Genomic DNA, 19572 nt, shown 5'->3' with positions numbered 1-19572 from the left:
ATAATTTATTTTCTGAATTGAAACATTGAAATTTTAAAAAAATGTTTTGCTGCGTAGGAAAATGTATTAAGCATACTTTAATTTTTCTAAACAAATATTATTTATCCTTATTCTCTCTAATTAATTGTGCTCATATTATATCAGCTTATGTTTTAATAGTTTCGCTCCGAAATAAATCATATCTACATTCTTAATTACGGTTCATAGTAAGACTCTAATATTCAATATACTTTGCTAGTTTGTGAATTTAAATACAACCTCTTTAAAAACTTACCCATATATAAAATAATGGATGCTCAAAGGAAGACTGAACGAGAGATTTTAGCCTGCGGACCAATATAAATGTCAAATTCAATTCCATTGAATGAAGTCATGAATCAGGCTCCAGAATGTTAACAGTGTGTTTAAATTTAATTAAAAAAAACGCCTATATATTTCATTTAAAAATCTGATTAAAAATATAATTTTCGATAGTAAGATTTGAGTTTTCTATAAGAAATGTTAAAGTGATTGACGATTCTAACCAATAAATATGCTGTTGAGTTGAAAGATGAGACTGTATCTAATGAAAAATTTATGCATTTTTGTAGCTAATTATGCTACAGTTGAAACTAAGTCCAAAAATGGCTTTAAAGACATTGGATTTTAGATTCAGGTTCAGACTTTGAAACACCGAAACAGAAGCGAAAGAGGCCTAATATATACATGTATCAGAATGTTAATTCTTCGGATGATAAATTAAATACAAAAAGAAACAAAACAGAATTACCTCCTACTAAATTAAATTAGAGCTAAATTTTAAAAATTCCCTTTTAATTTTTCCTCATGAGGTAGTGAATTAAATTTTCCTACACTTTTTTAAGCTTCATTACTTATTTATATTAATTACAGTAGTAAAAGATGTTTTTAATCATTTATTTCAGTTTTTATTTTTTATAATTAAATCGAATTTATATGTTTAATTCCATTATAATAATTTTGCTTGCTGATTATTTTTTCCTTTATCAAAGTTAAATTTTATTTTGAAATTTTGTATTTTAACAATTTCCCATTATGAACGTTTGGACAATTTCGTCTATTATAAGATTTTTGAATTCTACATTTTTCTTTTCCTTGGTGGCTTGTGCTTTATGTCACTGCACTTTTTCAAGTTCTTTTTATAAAATGTTTGTACTTTAGCAGTACTTTTATAGTACATTTTATATAAAAAGTTTCTAACTTTCAAATTAACAAAATTTGCTCTTTTAAGAAAAGTGTTGACTTTTTCATATTTTTATATATTGCGTAACTAATATTGAATCACGTCAAAAATTAATTAGCTATTTAGTCATTTACTTTTATTTTTCAAGAATGTTCATTTCAGAGACACTTAGCACTATGTTTAATTCCTCAGCATTAACTTTGCTTATCAGCTATTTTTTCGTCGATCTAAATTAATTAATCTTTTTTTTTTTTTTTTTTTTTTTTTTTTTTTTTTTAAATTTCATAAGTTTACTAAGTCCATATTTGCAAAATTTGGCCAGTTTTGCTTCTCTGTGGTTTCGAATTCTGCTTTTTTTTTTTTTTTTTTTTGCATGTACATTTTGTCATTCCTATTTTCCAAGTCATTGATTTTTAAAAACTTTTTAATTTAAAATTAATAAATATGCTTTCTCTTATTCTTCAAAAATCTTCTGAAGAAGGCGCGTTAAAAAAAAGACTTCAAAAGCGAGTCTAGTCTATTTTGTCATTTACGTATTCAATTTTGAGTCACATCGGAGCAAGTGATATCGTGATAAATACTGATTTCATATACTTGCAGTTTTTATCATTATATTAATTTGCCTCATCTATGGCTAAATGTATAACACCAGCGAAGACTGGGAGTTCATCCTGGCTTCCATTCCAGTTGGTTTTCGTGCTTTTCCCATGAGTAGCATGAATACGAGCAAGTTTTCCTTAGAAATTCCTCCACGAATTAATTGCCTTCTTTGGCAGATATCACTTGCACGGTTCATTATATTCGAGTATCCTTAAATAATCATTAAATAATTTTAAACAGTTTTAAAGTTTTTGAAAAATTTAAATTTTGAATTAAGGTTTTGGTCTTTTAATTTAAAGGATTCTTTGATTAATTGTACAATTCCTCCAGATATAATTTGGAACTTTCTGTTTATAATTCTATTTTCTTTCGGCTGCTCTTTGACAAAGACCGAAGATATTTTTTAATTTTTTAATTATTTAAATTTCATGCGAATTTTGTTTTATTTATGTATTGATTTAATTTTGCTTCAATTTTTTCCCATGTTTTTGATTCATTCTTTTGATTTGTGCCTTATTGTTATAGAGTTCACCATTTTGGGTTTATATTAATTCTATTTGCTTGAATTCACATATCTCTCTCTCTGTATGTATGTATATATATATATATATAATGTTGTATGATCTTAAAATTCACTTAGTTCGAAAACAATTTATTCTAATACTTGCGAAATAGCTGCAAAGTAAGATAATAATAATTTATTTACTAAAGCGACCATTTCGAGAGCATTTTGACATAACTGACGATATATGAAATTGAAGCGCAATTTGTTGGCGACGTTTGGTGCTAAAAACAATTCTTGACCAACAATCTTCTACAAGATTAATTTTAGTAAGTGTCATAATTTGCTTGCTATTTCACTTTGAAAAACCGTCAGTCATTTCTAGGATAACCTATATTGATTTTTTTTACTTTATATTTATTAATTATGTACATATGTGTGATTAAAATTGATCAGATCTATTTTAGTAGAATCTAATGAGTAAGTATTATGTTGCACCTCTTGTAGTTTTTCTCCATTACAGGTTTAAAATCATAAGCACTCATTAAATGAATCATGAAATAGCTTTAGCATTACTGTTATATTAATAGATGTAATTGTTGCCCCAAAATTTGGCTACCCGGCTTTCCTGAAGTCTATTGCTCTAAAAAAAAAAAGAAAAGCCTATAGCAAAATGCTTTATTTTATTTAAAACAAGGGTGCCCAAATTCCTAAATACATATTTTCAGGAATCAATAGTTAAACTTTTTCTCACTTACATATTTCTTCATTTAAGTTGACAAATTTTCATGATTAAATACTACTTCACTTTTTGTTAAGATTATTTCACGTTTAATTAGATACTTGCGCAAATTTAATACAAATAAAGCACATTTAACAGCATATATAACACATTTAACAACATATAACAACATATAATGACACAATTCTAACTAATCAATGTACTAATCTCTAATACTAAAATAAATTTAAATTTGAATTTACATTGTAATTTGGTTTTAAATTAATTGTAAATCTCTCATATTCAATTAAATTTTAATTTGAATGAAACACTGGGATAAAAAGTTATTCTGATTATTGAAATGTATTCATAAATGTAAAATGTAAATAGCAAATAATATTTCAAATTAAATTTCTCAATTTTATATTTATATTTATTATATGTATAATAAATTTCAAAATATTTGGGGAGTCATTGTAAGATATTTTTGTTTGTGAATCAAAGTTCTATTTAATTTCCTTAACATTCGTATTAAAATACATATATAGTGTATATATATATATATATATGTGTGTGTGTGTGTGTGTGTAAAACATTTATCTTTGCATACATATACACATGTAGTTAAATTTTTATCATAGTTCCACTGTATTCTGTTATTTTAAAATAAGCATTTCAAGGTGACAGTTTCCAGGCTCCTTATTTTCGTTCGTAACATATGTGTTGCCATTCCTTCAATGAAATCATTTTTCCTACTCCATATGAACCTTTCTAAGTGCGCTGCCGAAATGAAAGGTTAGGTTATTTAATTACGGCAAAGCCTCGAGGAATATCTGCCTAAGGGAAGGGATGCCTTCGTGGAGGTCTTTCTAACGAAAACTGGCTCGTACTTTACACATGGGGAAAATCACGAAAACACCCATGCAGCTAACCTGTTCACGGGATTCGAACCTCGAACCGAACTACCAGTGTTCAGCGACTTTACCGCTCGGCCGCTGGTGGGCGCCGAAATAAAATGAAAATAGGAAAAACGAATCTTCAGAATCGAATATCTTTGCAGCACATGTTACCCTTGGTTGCTAGAGAAACTAAATGGGGAAACAGATACTTGAAAGAAACAGAATTCGACATTTTTTGTTTGTAATATTTGATAATTTTATGACTATTTTATTCTTTTCAAATATTTTAACTAGACCAGCATTTTATGATTTAAATAATTATTTTCGTTTCTTTTCTGGCAAGAAAACAAATGTCCTTTTTTTATTGTTTATAATGCAATCTGAGATTGCCAAAAAATGAGGTATTTGTATTGCAAAGCTCAAATTCTTTAACAAAAATATCTGTTAAAATCCTTTTTCTTAATTCCATTACATTTTTGTTCCCGTTTTCTAAATAACAGTTCAATTTGCAATTGTCTAATTTTTGAAAAATTGAAATTTATCTAAAATTTTGATTTTTTAAAAATCAACTCTAACGGCGAAATCTTAAATTGAAGCATTATTAAATAGTACTATTTCAAGATAACATATTTTTACATTAAACTGACAACATAGGATGAAACAGCATCGCTTTTATTAAAGTTTGAGCAAATTTATTATTTCTTGATTGTTTAATTTAATATTTTTTTTTTTTTTAGGTGCTTTCAAAGAAAATCCGGCCACCAGAGAGGTACCTTGCAATATTATTGAAAATATTATGAAAGACTGGTTGAACTGTGCTTCCTTTCAAAAAACGTATCATAAACAAAAAGGAAAATTTACAAAAGAAGGAAGTTTGTAAACAAAGGACTAAAACATTTGTGTATTATTAGCTTGTACGAAAATACTGTAATTGAAGTTACTAATTGTTCAGTTTGTTTCCTAACTTTCATGAAGACTTGGACTGCTAGAGGATACTTAGCTTAAGCAAATATTGTATCTTATACATTGTATTACTGAATATGAAAATAATTAGTTCATTGAATTTGAATGTTTGATTCTAGAAGAGAAATTTATTACATGAATATGCAATATGGAAATTAATTTCATTACATTTCCTTTAATACTTTTAATTTTTCTTTAAAATTTTATGAAATGATAGAAAACTATCAGTTTATATATTTCGGGAATTTAATGCATTCCTAGTAGCTGAATTAAATTAAAACCTTTTGCAATAAATGCTTCAAATTTTAAATTATGACAATTTTAACTGAATATTGCTTATTAAGATCTTTATCCATTGACTGGAATCACACTGAACTAATTTTATAAATCAAATTTACGGCAAAATAATGAATTTGTGAAAGATATATGTCATTTTATTTGTTTATTAACTTTCAAAACACTCCTTCTAACTTTATAAACAAATTACATGGACAGAAGTAAGTTTTACAGAGAAATGTTTAGTACAGCTAAACTGCTTGTAAACAGAACACAAGAAAAGTATTCATTATTTTTAAAATTTGCACACATTTAAATGCAAATGTTTAAATTTATTTTAATGACAAGAAATATCCAAGCATTCACTTTAAATTCCTATCATCCTGATGCTTTTAATCTACTACAATGACCAATAACTCTAGATACCAGTAGTCTCATATAAAGTTTAAGTACAGTTATTAGTCTGGCATATCAGAGCTTATTAGTGTTGAAAGAAAACAATTTGTTTTTAATTTACTGCAAAAAAGTACCAAGGATTATATTTAATAAGAAATAATTATTTCGTCCAGAATATAATACAGTCTCCCATTACAATAGTTTGGTGCATATGATCCCATGAGTAAGGTTTCAGAATTTTGAAAATTGCAATGATTCTGGCCATATATTAAAAATCGTGATTTGGAGTCTGATTCCTTTTCTTTCCAGTAAGAACAATAACTTGATTTCTTGGTTAATTTATTAAGCTTAAAATACATTTCTAGCATAAGAACTGTAACAAATCTTGCTTTTATATGTAGTTAATAGGTATTGTGTGTAAAACTTTCATTTAAATATAAGGGTTTAGATAATATTGCATTAGAGGAACTGCATGTAAATGTAGAGAAAAAAGTGTAAAGTTTCATTAATAAATGGTATGTCTGTAATGAACTAAGAACTTGATGAACATGACATATATCTGTAAATGTAACATTTCAGGTTCAACTCTTCAAACAGATAATGTATTTTCCAGAATATTGCAGTGTTCTCTTCCATTAAAGAAATGAAATTATTATATGAATTCACAATTTGGAAACTAAGTTTCTGGCACATTATACGCAAAGTATTACAAACACAAATATTTGACGTACTGTTGTCCTTCAGAGTCTGTACATATAGACCGGCTTCAGAACGTTCTAGTTAGGCGTAACTCAAAACATTCTAGTTAAACGTGATTGGGAACGTTCTTTGCATGTTATACAGAAGTGTTAATAGTACAAGTATTTGAAGTGCTAGTGCTCGTTATAAACCTTTAATCTATAGACGACATTCAGAACGTCTGCCCAAACGTTAAGAGAACGTTTTGCTAGCACGTTATAGAAACTTTCATAGAACGTTCTAGGAACGTTATATAAAATGGTTACTAGTACCACATTTTGACATTCTATTGTCCATTAATGAACTGCATCTTCCAGATGCAATTCAGAACGTTTTGCCTGAACGTTAAAGAAACGTTTTTCTAGAACGTTAAAGGAACGTTCTGTTAGAACGTTAAAAGAACATTCTTAGAACGTTATAAAAAGTGATAGTAGTACCACTTTTGAAGTACTGTTGTCCGTTATTGAACTGCAATACATAGACGTGGTTCAGAACGTTCAGGTAAAACGTGCCAAAAACGTTGTACTAGAACGTTAAGGACACGTTGCATGAAAGTGTTACAAACACAAGTATTTGACGTGTTATTGCCTGTCTTAGAACTGTAACATACAGAAGGCACTTTGAACGTTCCCGACACGTTTGTGAAGCACTTGCACTGAACGTTCTCTGAACTATTCTCTGAATTCTCTGTTCTTGTGCTAGTTGGGAATTGGCTGGTTTGTAAGCGCAAGAAGTGCCTTCTGTGAAATTGTTCATTTTACACCCTTCCTAAATCTTTCGTTATTTACTGGACATACTAATAAGTCTCTTACATTCAGATTTGGTCTCAAGTTTAGCTTATGCTTGCAAAGAAGGGAAGACTCTGTAACTCATTATAGCATATATCTATATATATAAAGAAGAAAGTCTGTGTGTTTGTTTGTTCCCTAATAACACAATCACTAATCACACAATCAATAACACAATAGCTATAACTATACCTATCGTCCCCAAACTTTCTACACTTCATTTCTGGGTTCTGGAATAAGTAGACGTCCACTTTTTCAAAAAAAAAAAAAAAAAAAAGTAGCTAAAGTCTGAGATATAAATTAAAAACTCTAAAAACGCTCATTTTTCCGAGTGGCAACCGTCTCGCACGCTGGAGATAAATATCTGCTTTATTTCGAGAAGCGTTGCCACTGCTCGCTTTCAAATCTTAGAGTTTGTTAGTAAATAATTTCTACGTTTTACAATGAAATAAAAAGAGCATTGCGAGAATTTAAATATATTATTCCCGATTCCAAAAATTCTGGGAAGCCATTTCTACTGTGTACGACTTTAATCAGCAGATATATTAATTAAAAACTACGATAATGCTAATTTTCGCACTCATATTCCGAGTGGCAAGAGACTCGCGCGTTGGAGATAAAAATGGTTTATTTCGAAAAGGTTGCTACTGCTCGCTTTCAAATCGTAGAGCTTGTTAATCAAAACTTTTTATGTTTTACCAAATCTATATATATAAGGAAGAATGTTTGTTTGTGTGTTTGTTTATTCGCGTTTTTGATTTCTGATTAATTATATATTTTTTGCCACATTTAATCGACTGAAATTGAATATAAGTGAGATATTGGATGGAACTTCAGCTTTTACGAAAATTTGATTAGAAAGACGAAAATCATTACAAACTGAGTGCCATTGTTGTTGATGTAATGAGAAAGAATTAGTTTACTTTTCTATCGAAATTTTGTATGTGAGTTCCATATCGCATCAGATTGAAAAAGGTATGACTAGGAATCGTATTTTTTGTATCGTTATTAGAGAAGAATTACAACGGTATCGTTCTCTCTGCTGTTGGATGCATTACTCTCAAATTAACTGCCTTCGGGTACTTCGGCTAGTATGCAAATATTTAAATCCTTTTTATTGCATTGTTGTGTTATTTATTTATTTATTTGTTTTGTATCTGTGACATATTTTTAACGTAGGATTACTTTCCACCATAATTACCTGATAGGACAGCAAAAATTAAGAGGCTATTTAAAGTATTCGCGAATGCTTATATCTTCGACAAATGTTTACAATCAATGTACTAAATGTATCATTAGATAGATGAAAGAGCACGTTAGCAAACGCAAGAAGTTTTAAAAATTGGACAAAGTATACTTGACAATTCAGTTGTAGATTTAGCATTTGTTGGGAATATAATTGCAGACATCTTGAATAGCGTATCTTATTTCTAATATCATCGACCCATTTTACATAGAATCAGTTTAGATGAGTAAACGCAATAAATAAAAAAAATAAAATAAAACAAAACATATGGCTAATTAAAATCTTTTGTTTGTTTTATTTCTTCTATAGCATCCTCACACTTTACTAATCCTACGCATTAAATACCAGCGGTTCTTTAAACTAAAAGGGATAGCCTAGCAACATTTTCTTTCCATCAACGTTTGTTTTTTGTATAGAATTGCTGATTTTTTTTTCTAAGAGTGATAACTTTTAGAATGTAAAAATAGCTTAACTCCTTCATATCGAAGTCGCCCAAAATGCCCGACCATTCAGACACCGGCAGGTCGCCCGAACTCCTGAATTACTTTCTACCTGGTGCTTTCTCCATTACGTTAGTGCATGGTTCATTGATTTCGCGAGTTGTTTAATGACATGCCAATCATTCTTTTCAAGCAAATAAAAGTAGTTCTGTTATTAGGTAGAACTGCACACAATGGTGAAAGCGTATGAAGATCCCGAGACAGAAGTTGTCGCTTGACTTAAGTAGGGTAGCGTAGCATTCTACTTGACATGGGGGAATGAAATCATTCCAACATAAATAAATATATACGGTAGTTTTAGATGTTTGAGTGAAGAAGAGTTTATCTCTACCGATAAAAAAAGAGTTAAATACAATGCAAAGTCCGCTCCTTCCAATCTTTGGCATTCAATTTTTGCTGAAATTTCTAGAAGCTAGTGTTACAACAGATCTGTTCCCTAGTCTATATAAATATGGTTAACCAGAACTCGGAATTGTTACTGTCGTTGCTGCTCTATTTGTTATTTAGCTGCGAGCTGAATTGTTAATTGATTCTGCAAGTGATTTTGTCAACTGCCGATGTTTCTCGAGCATTAAGGAAGAGCTGTTTATACTTACGTTACCTGAAATCATATACTATACAGATTTTAATTAATTTTTGTACTAAGTTGTTAATTTCTTCGTGTTTTTTGAAGTGATCATTCAGAGATATATTAATAAACCGATAGCCAGCAAAAATAGGTATTAAATACCATATACCATGTGTTGTTCATTAATGAATGACTAGGAATTTGTCTTACTTGTGCAGGTCGATTTCTTTGCGTAAGTTTTCTTGCTCGATCTTTCCTTTATCCAGATCCAGTTGCAATTTCTCCTCTTTCTGCTTCAGTTCCTTAACGGTCTCCCTCAGTTCTTTTCTCGCCTTTTCCAGCTCCTCTTCCAAACCTTCTTGCACAACCTCGCGGCTTCGCAAGTTGACCTGCAACTCGCCTAAAGTGGAAAACAGATTAGAAGGTCTGTTTATTACAGCATTTACATTATTTGAAATACAAGATGATAATTTCACTTCTAAAATTTGAAATCAAGTACAAATTTTATTTGCTGTTTTTATAGTTACGTATCTTAGCTTACAGAAACTTGCGAATCAGAATATCTTTTACATGCTTGTAACTGCACCATCATTCTTCTTGAACATAAACGATGAATTATTTAACAAAATGTTTCAACTAAGGTGCATTACTCAATAAAACTAGTTCCTTGGTAAATTCTGCTTAACATGAAGGACAGAAACAACTTTTGTGAAACATTTCCGTAAATAAAGCAGCCCTCTTCAGAACTCCACTAGGACTTTCAAGAAATCTGTCTACAATAAAGATCAAAAGGCTTTGGCAGACTTAAAAGATAAAGAAGCATAAGCAGCTTCATAAGAAGTGGATCACAGCCAGGGAGGAGTTTTGTCCTTTGATTTATGGCCTTCCGTATACTCTCAAGTTCAGTAAGCAGTTGATATGTACGAAAAACTAATCAAAGTTGTTGTAAAAAGGTGTTGTAGAATGTCCTTCAGTGTTGAAGGGTATTTGTGTTACAATTTCACAGAACATACCGGTGCATTCGATAAACACCAACAACAATTGAAATGAACCGATTCCAAGACTAAAGTACATCCTACCACCGGCATGAAACACTCACCCAGACCCCATTACAAGCATCGCCAACGCGGAGAGTCCCCACTGAAGAGTACTGCTTTATGAGTGCGATGTTTAAATATGCCACAAAAAGAAAGATGAGTGCTTCCATTTGGACATGCTGAAATTTGAGCATAGCTATCAAGTATAAAATAATAATATGTCAATAATATGTCGAAGGATGACCTTAAATTAATGAAGACGAAGGATGACCAAAGTACTTTAAAGCTCTTGGTCTAATATAAGGTGTCTAAAAATGTTTACCCTTATTATATAGTATGACGATTTTACTCATTGAGCCTCAAATACACGAACTCTTAAAGTTTATAATCATATTGAAATTTTTTAATAAATTTCCACAGTTCCGACATTCACAAGGAAGGCACGACGGACTTGGGATATCACCTCGGTCGTTGCACTGGTAATCGTTTTGGCAGTCAGGCCGCCATTCTAAATCTTTTTTGCTGTTTTTGGACTTAAGTACTTCATTTAAAATCCTTCATTTAATAAACCAAACTCAGTAGCGCAACAGCCGTAGTGGGCCACGGCCTGCAGTGCCCTTTTCTGCTTTCTTGACCTTGGACCCCCAGAATACATCAGCATATGCCCTGGACAAGTGGTCATCTTGTCGCAGAAGCCTTCATTTAATAGTTTACAAAACAAATTAGGGTCACTAGAGTCACAATATAATCGAGATAGGTTAGTAAATCGTTTTGTTAGTATTTTGTTGCAGTATCTACTCTATATACACGACGTGATCGTTTGACTCACCCAGCCTTGGCCAGACTTTCGGTTGTTACATGAATCTTCCACTTCTTTGATCAAACGTCCTGTGCTGACTTGCGTCATGATAGCTAGGATACCCTTTAGAGAAGGCAATGCTTTTGCCAACGACAGGCGTAATCTTGTACTCATTGCCGCGATGAATTTCATGGACATGTTCTGATATCAGAGAAGCGAGATTATTCACACCAACAACAGTTTGTAACATGAATAATGTAAAATGCAACATTCAACAAGATGCCCGCGTGAAGATCTAAGTGATCAAAGTACGAAACGGAATATCAAATTTCACCACTTTTTTAGGGTATAGAGTAAAGAATTAAATCCATCAGTTATGAATTTCTGGCAAGCTGACGAATACGGAGGTAAGAGGATGAGTTTAATATGTTCAACTTTAGTTTATCTGTAAAAATTATTTATTTATTATTCGGGTCATAACATCTTTTACTTTTAATGAGTTTATTACTTTTAATGGCAATTGCGAACGATTTTCAAACCATCGATATAGGGTGACATGTTGGTTTTAACGGCCACCGGGAAATTTCCTGAATTCCCAAATGATGCATTCACCCCTGATGAATTCCCATTAATCACAATCAAATCAGATTTAAAATTAATATTAACAAGGGAAATTATTGCAATAACAACGTAAGTAATTTTAAGATATTCTTATTTTCAGTTGTTGTGGTAAAGTTGTAATAGCCGGAAGTTCGAAGATTAAGGCTCCCGGCAATGTAACACTAATTTTTTCAACAATCGTTTGCACCTTCGCCTCTGTCATCTCTACAACAACAGTTACATATTTAAAACTTAAATAGTGCTTGTACAAACTATTCGATGAGCTTGTATCAGCATGGTTGCGCATCTTCTAAAATTCACTTCACGCTTTATGTCCAAGACCTTCCTAGCATTGTATACATTTGAACTAAATGCATATTTGTATGAAAATCCGAACTTTTTGCAACAGACCATGAAATTTTTTGAAGTTGTTAAAACTGTGTCTACTTACTTATTTCATCCTGCAGCTCGCTGACAAGTTCTCTGAGTTCTTGCCTGGTAGCTGAGTCCCTGATGGCTTTGGCGGGCTTTTTCTTGGAAGAAAGGCTATCCTTCAATTTCCTATATTCTCTGTTGAGACGGCTGTTTTCGATCTCCAGTTGCATGGCTTTGTTCTGAATGGCTTGATGTTCATCCTCTTTGCTCTTCAAGCGTTTCTTCAGGGTCGCAATGAGATCATTCTCGCTGTCCGAGATCAAGGATGTTAGACTTTCCCTCCTTGGTTTATAGTCCTAGAAGTGGTTGAGAAAGTATGAATTGGAAAATTAATATAATACGGATTAATCAAACTAATTTACTCAACGGAAGTTCTAAATTTAATAGCGAGAGTTTGGGTCTAGGCAATCGTATTTTGGTCAAACAGAAAAGATATAACAAACTCATCTTCCGCAGTTAATTTGTGATTTTCTCTTCCTTCTAATAAATTGTTAGGAAAACAAGAAAAGGTCCTGAAAAGAATGATGAACATTAATCCTTAGTAGTTTTTTTAGTTAATATCGTTATTTTACCTCTATGTTATTTTCCCCCTTCTTACCATCTGCTTTCGTCATGTAACTGGAAAGCAAGTCTGAAGTCTGCAACCGGAAGGTCCGAAGTCATGCAGAATTATGGGAAGGGGATTATGCATATTTCCGATATGAAAAGTGGTGAATTGTGGTTCCTCGTAGGGTTATCTTTCAAATGTGAATTATAACTTCGTCGAGTAGATTGTTATCTTTATATTTTTGGCTGTAATTCTCAAAAAGAGACTGATTAAAGATTTAATGCTAAATGACAGTAAGTCTTAATATGCATGCAACTATCTCCTCCATCTCGATAACTCTGGAAAGAAAATTAGTGGCACATTGTAATCAGATTCCACAGAACTATCTGTATTGGTCATATTAATCCAAACATCTTCAGTATCAAGAGGACTAAATTTCAAGAGGACCTTAAAGGCGAACAGCAACTGACTGATAAGCGCGAGTGAGATAAGGTTGCGAGGTTTATTGCTTATTACGATTTGCTATAATATCAAAAAATTAATATTTCAAGAAAGAGAGAAACGTAAGCGTTTCCTTTGATAAATAAATGTAGATTTGTTAAGACATCGTATGACAAGAACAGCAAAGGATGTTACATAATCAAACTCCTACAACATCCGCATTAAAAAGATAGGTAGAAGAAAGTGCACCATGAAATAAATACCATTTTTAGAGAAAGCAATTTGTTACCTGAATAATGGCAACAGGATTTTCAGCCGTAGCTTTCTCCAGTTCTTCTTTCATAGCTTCCATTTTCCTTTGCTGTTCTTCCAACTTCTGCTTCAATTCCATGTTGTCCATTTGCAGAATGTCTACGGAAGAAGGTGGTGGTTTCTTGCTAAGCCTCAAAGTCATGCGCTTGTTTTCTATATTAAGCTTCTCGTTTTCCGTCTCCAGACTGTTCACCTATGAAAGTTAAAAGGTTTTGTATAAGCTTCATGAGAGATGAAAGTATCTTGATTACTTTAAACAAGCAGTAGTACATCACGGTTCGAGTTTCTTTAACCATGCTGGAATTCCCGCAATTGATAATAGCACTTTGTTCAGAATTTTATAATTTTCTTTAGCCATAATAAAAGCCAAAAAGAAAGTAGACATACCTTCTGCCTGAGTATGTTGGCTTCTTGCTCAACCAATTGCAGTTGCCTCTTCAGATCTACCTGGATGTCGCTGTCCAGGGACCTACTCCTGACCATCATTTTAGACGCCTTCTTTCTGTAGATCTCCACCTCCGTATTGAGCCTTTCAATTTCTCTGTCTTTCTCTATCAATTTCTTTCTAGTTTCACGTATCTCGTATTCTTGTAGCCGGACTTTGTGCTCCCAATAAGCGTTCGGACTTCCGGCATCCTTCGGAAGTTCTGGTAGCTAAGGAAGTAAAGCACTACATGATGCATTCCTGAATTTCAAATTGCACATTACAAAATAAATACTAAAACAGTAGAATTTCGAACGGCTGTCGTACGTACATTTTCCACTCGATTTTAGGAAAGCATTGTTAGTGAATTTCTTGGTTAATTTTTTTTCTATGTCAGTTTAAATTAATTAAATTATATAATTAAGGAAAAGACATTAAATTAGTTTAATGATAAGGTTTTTTTCCGGAATTTTTATAGAGAGAACCCCGCGGGGGGGACGGGTCCGAGGGTCTCCCATCCTTCTTCTTCTACCACCAAACTCTCCAGAGGACGTTGGTTCGTCGCATATTTAAACTGCCCCCTTGCCGCACAGACACAATACATTGCAAACATCCGTGTCGTCTCCGTAATTCGAAGTCGGGCCTTTCGGTATGGGAGTCAGCATCACTTTAAAAGAACCGATTAATGCTGATTTGAAACTTAAAAAGGAGAAACAACATAATGCGCATCGTCTTTCACCACGACATATCACCGAATGCAGAATTCTTTCTGAGAAACATTTATCCACACAAAACTGATAAAATGTTATCACGATAGGTGGATTTTGGTTGCATTTAAATAATGACTGCAATAAAAAGACATCCATTTATTATCATGAAAGGAGAGAAAATTTCTTAAAACATGGATCAATGATCTAAAGAAAGTTTTTGAAAGGGATTTATGTTTTTTTGCTGGTTTCTCGTATTGGGCGAAATACGAGAATTTCCGGCAAATTAAATATAAAAAGACTAGAGAAAAGTGTTAAGATCAACTCCATATAATATCAGTAACATATTTACACCCAATTTTCAAATATGAAATAAATTCTTTATATCCACAGTGACATCAATCAGTAAAACTGCATCAAGACAAAAAAGGAGCCAGACGTTAAAAGCCGCTGTGAATTTCCTGGAAAAAATGGTTAGGTTAGGTTAGGTTATTTAATTAAGGTAAAGCCTTGAAGGCTATCAGCCTAAGGGAAGGGATGCCTTCGTGGAGGACTTTCTAAGAAAAACTGGCTAGTATACACGTTACACATGGTGAAAATCACGAAAACAACCATGCAACCAGCCCGTTTACCGGGATTCGAACCCCGGAGTGAACTACCAGTGTTCAGCGACTTTACCGCTCGGCCGTTTGTGGGCCTTTATGAAATGGAAGGCGATAACTTTATTTAAAATGATTATCAGAAATACCAAGATGTTTCAAAAAGTTGGATGTTTTTTAATATACTTGCAGAATGCCTAAAGAAAAAGGAGCAAGAATGGAGCAGAACGCCTGAAGAAAAAGAGAAGAAAAAATACATTTTTGCAGTATTTGTACTTTTTTTTAACTTAAAACTTTCCAGCAAGCCTGTTCGTGGGATTCGAACCTCGGACCGAACTAACCAGTGTTTAGCGACTTTTATCGATCGGCCGCTGGTGCGCCTCTAAAAAAATGGAACAATCAATGGGTATCAAGGCCATACCCTTCATTCATATCCCTACTAAATCCTCTGATGTATCATCCATGATTTTTTGCGCTTCTGGGACTTTTAAAAAGGCGGATTATCTAAACCTGGATCAGCTACCCTTCTTTGACTTCGGAAAGCTATTCAGGAGGAATGGGATAAAATACCTCTTTCGATAATGCAAAACGTTTTATTGTCTTGAAAATTACGGTATAGAGAGATAGTGAAAAATAAGGTTTATACATTATGAAACAGAACATTTAAAACACAAAACTTTTAGTTAAAATATTTCTGTAAATAGTACAATGAAATTCATCTAAAATGTGGACAAACAACCGCTATATAAACTAAGTTAGCGTTTGGGTTGACAAGAACTTTATTTAACAGCGAATTCCAGCCACTTAACATTTACAAAATCAGCAACTAACTTCGGAAAAATAAGACGAGACAGGAAGTACCCAAAATAAAAGTTTATGACATTCCAGACCACCCAAGATAGATATCTTATAAGCGTTATGTTTTTCAGAAGAGGAAATATATTTTTTAAGAAAAAGGAAACTACCGCCGGGAAGAAAAAAAAAGATTTCGCTTAACACTTATATTCAGCTTAGTCAACACCAAATGTAAATAACATGGAACATCCCGTACTTCAGTCTCGCAGCTGGCAGATCACGGGAAAGAAAGGAGAAATATGTTCAAATAAAATGCTTAAACACCTCCGAAATTTGAATATATATATATATATATATATATATATAATAGTATGAAACGGTGAAAAGTAAAATTTCCGGAAAAAAATTCTAAATTTAAATAAAAAATATTCTCATGATTTCCAAGAGTTTAATTCCACAAATTTTATTTAGTTATGAAAATCGGTGAATTGTCTAAAATATAAAAGAACAGTTCCAACAATAAATAATTTCCCTAAATATTTCATAATGATTCAGTACTACCGATTTACGGTATATTAAAGTTAACTAGGTTTTTATGATTTATATCTTTACTAAAACTTTTACTTTAAATTTTTCTCAGCAGAATGCAAATGAGTTTGCTAGTATTCAAATTGAGATTTTTGGATTTTAAGGCAGAGTGTGTTTCTTGGCTGCGCGCACACTCTACCTTTTATTCCTGCCAGCGCTGATAGCTGTAATTATTCGGCTTTGCGTTATATCGCTGCCCACATATTAATTTTGAAGCTTCGTTAGAACCATTGAGCCAGCTTATGGTAAGGTTTAAATTATTTAGCCTTTGATTAATGTTTACCCCCTTGGGAGGCAACCCCAGGCCTTCTGGCTAAGACCTGAATTTTGCCAGATTCGGCTTCTGGGGTACATAAATTTTCTGCATAGGATTAGAGTCACTATTCTCGGTGGTGCGTTCAGGCTCGCTACATATTCGATATTGTAAAGGTTGTCCACTGGTGTTCGCCTCCGTTGGTCGACCCAAGGAAGACTGACGTTGTCTGTGGCCAGTTGGCGCCTTTCAGGTGCCTGCCTTGCTTGCACAAACCTGAACTTGAATCATTGTCGCCGGAGTTGCCCACTGGGGCTGCGGCCCTGTGGATCACCCCTAAAGGTTGATGTTTCATTCCATGTTCAGAGGTATTTTAAAACCTAGGTCAGGAAGTCTGCACCTTCTAGTGTACTTGTGCATCTGAACTTAAATCATTGTCTCCCGGGGTTGAACACTGGGACCTGCGTTCCTATGGATCGCCTCTAGAGGTTGAGGCGTCACTCCATGTTAAGGGCTATTTTAAAACCTAGGTCAGGAAGTCTGTACCTTCATGTGCGCTAGCGCAATGACTACTGTTACAAGTTTGACTTAAATTTGACCAATTCTCTTTAATTGCCTCATCACGAGTTAAGGCTGATCTTGTTAGCACGCGTTATCATAACTTGACCATACTTCAGGTCTAGCGCCAATTCGCTTCACGTTCTTGCCGGTTTATAAGTTCTAGATCAAGTAAAATCTGATACCATGATTTGTAATATTAAATGGAACCATTTTAATATCTTATTTATTATATAAATATCAAATCACGTTTCCCACTATGATTTGTTCCTTAATTTTCTAACGAAATATTTTTTGTGTAGATCCTATGAAAGGTAACTAAATATTCCCTTGGACGTATCTCAGAAATAGCAATAAATGTAACAGTTTTATGTTGGAATCCTCCGTAATCGCAACATTATCTGCATTTGTTACTTGCATTCAGTATAGTTCACTGGCCTCGTTATTTGGAAAAAATAGAAAAAAAAAGCTGCAAAACGTTTTTCCTTTGACGAAGATTCAAATCATGACGCCTCCAATTGACCAGACTTTTCAAATGCTCGGTTTAATACTCTATAAACAACACTCTTCTTAAATTCTTAATTTTGTAATATTTGTGGCAATTCAATAAATGACATGGCAGGTACAGATTCAAATCATGACGCCTCCAATTGACCAGCCTTTTCAAATGCTCGGTTTAATACTCTATAAACAACACTCTTCTTAAATCCTTAATTTTGTAATATTTGTGGCAATTCAATAAATGACATGGCAGGTACACTGCGCCCCCCCCCCGAAAAAAAGGGGGGACAGTTTTATATCTCCCGTTCTAGTGGGCCGATTGACGAAACTCAGCTTGCGTTTTTTTATGTCTCGAAAGCGCGACTTAGGATATGTAATAGATTTATACATAACATTGTTCTAACATAGATATTTTGACACAAAATTGGGTTTTTTCTGAAATGACATGCGAATAATTTTCCATATTTCAATTCTACGACTCAAATTATGCCAAACTGCCAAGTTTTGTACAAATCGTACGAGTCGTTTTTAAAAAATTAGCTCTCAAAATTTTAGCTCGTCAATGTTAATTGAATTTTATATATATTTACTAATATCTCTTTTTTTATTAAACTTATTTGATTCTTTCTTTCACATTTAGAAATTTGGGTTCATTCCAAATAATTTTCGCCCCTTTTTTAATGATTCATTTTTCACATTTGTGTTTTTAAATAATTTTTATAAATTCTTCGAAAAACATTTTGAATTATAATCTATAAACTTTTTACCTTTATTTTAAAGCAGATGTATTTCTAAGCATACCTGCAACAAACTAGAGATTTTTGTTCAAAACTTCCGAAGATATACGTGAATTTACATTTTGGCGCGTTTTGAAATTTGGCGTATTTATTATAACAGATAATAACGAAAATTCGGTTTACTCACTTTGTTAAAATTATTTGAAAGTAGGAACGAAGTGACTTTATCCCGCTCATGCACAATGTAAAAAGGGAAATGAAAGTAGGTTGCCATATATTAAGTTCGCCAAGTGAATTATTCTTGACGCAAACTCAAACGAAAATGCCCCAAAATAAACTTTTGAATTTCTCCTTAAATTTAGCACAAAATTTTACCAAATTTAAAATTTAGGTATAATTTGAGACGTAGGATTGAAATATGAGAAAAAATTGGCATGTCATTTCAAAAAAGTTCGAGTTTGTGTCAAAATGCCTATATTAGAGCATTGTTATATATAAATCTAATATATATCCTAAGTCGCGCTTTCGAGACAAATTTCGTCAATGGGCACAGTAGAAAGGTGGATGTAAAACTTTCTTTTTTTTTTTTTTTATTTTTTTTCGCAGTGTACATTGGCGTATTATAGCGCATTTTGCTTCATATTACGTGGATAGCATCATAATTCATACAAAAAAGAACGCGATGAAATATATTCTACGTGATGAGATACATTACATACCACAAGGTATATTAAGGGAAAAGACAATGAGATATATTATGAATAATGATATATAGTATACATAATAACACTAGCGTAAAACATGATGAAATATATTATATATGATGAGATATATTAGAATA

At 32.6% G+C, this 19572-nt stretch overlaps 1 protein-coding gene across 1 annotated transcript in view; it reads right to left on the bottom strand.

The window, feature by feature from the left end:
• The window catches only part of LOC118188743 (uncharacterized), a 240108-nt gene that overhangs the window by 107040 nt on the left and 113496 nt on the right, over nucleotides 1-19572 (bottom strand). The window contains exons 7-10 of the mRNA XM_085822219.1: nucleotides 13957-14223; nucleotides 13547-13762; nucleotides 12286-12565; nucleotides 9609-9798 (exon numbers count right to left, since the gene is read on the bottom strand). Of these exons, the coding sequence (XP_085678345.1) occupies nucleotides 9609-9798; nucleotides 12286-12565; nucleotides 13547-13762; nucleotides 13957-14223 (953 nt within the window). The remainder of the gene's footprint in view (nucleotides 1-9608; nucleotides 9799-12285; nucleotides 12566-13546; nucleotides 13763-13956; nucleotides 14224-19572) is intronic.

This window comes from Stegodyphus dumicola, chromosome 1 (genome assembly GCF_044657685.1).
Source record: "Stegodyphus dumicola isolate Sdum_Otavi_A_Nest chromosome 1, ASM4465768v1".
In the NCBI taxonomy this organism is placed as follows: domain Eukaryota; kingdom Metazoa; phylum Arthropoda; class Arachnida; order Araneae; family Eresidae; genus Stegodyphus; species Stegodyphus dumicola.
Note: the sequence above shows the minus strand (reverse complement) of the source record. Positions and strands in the feature narration are given on the sequence as shown.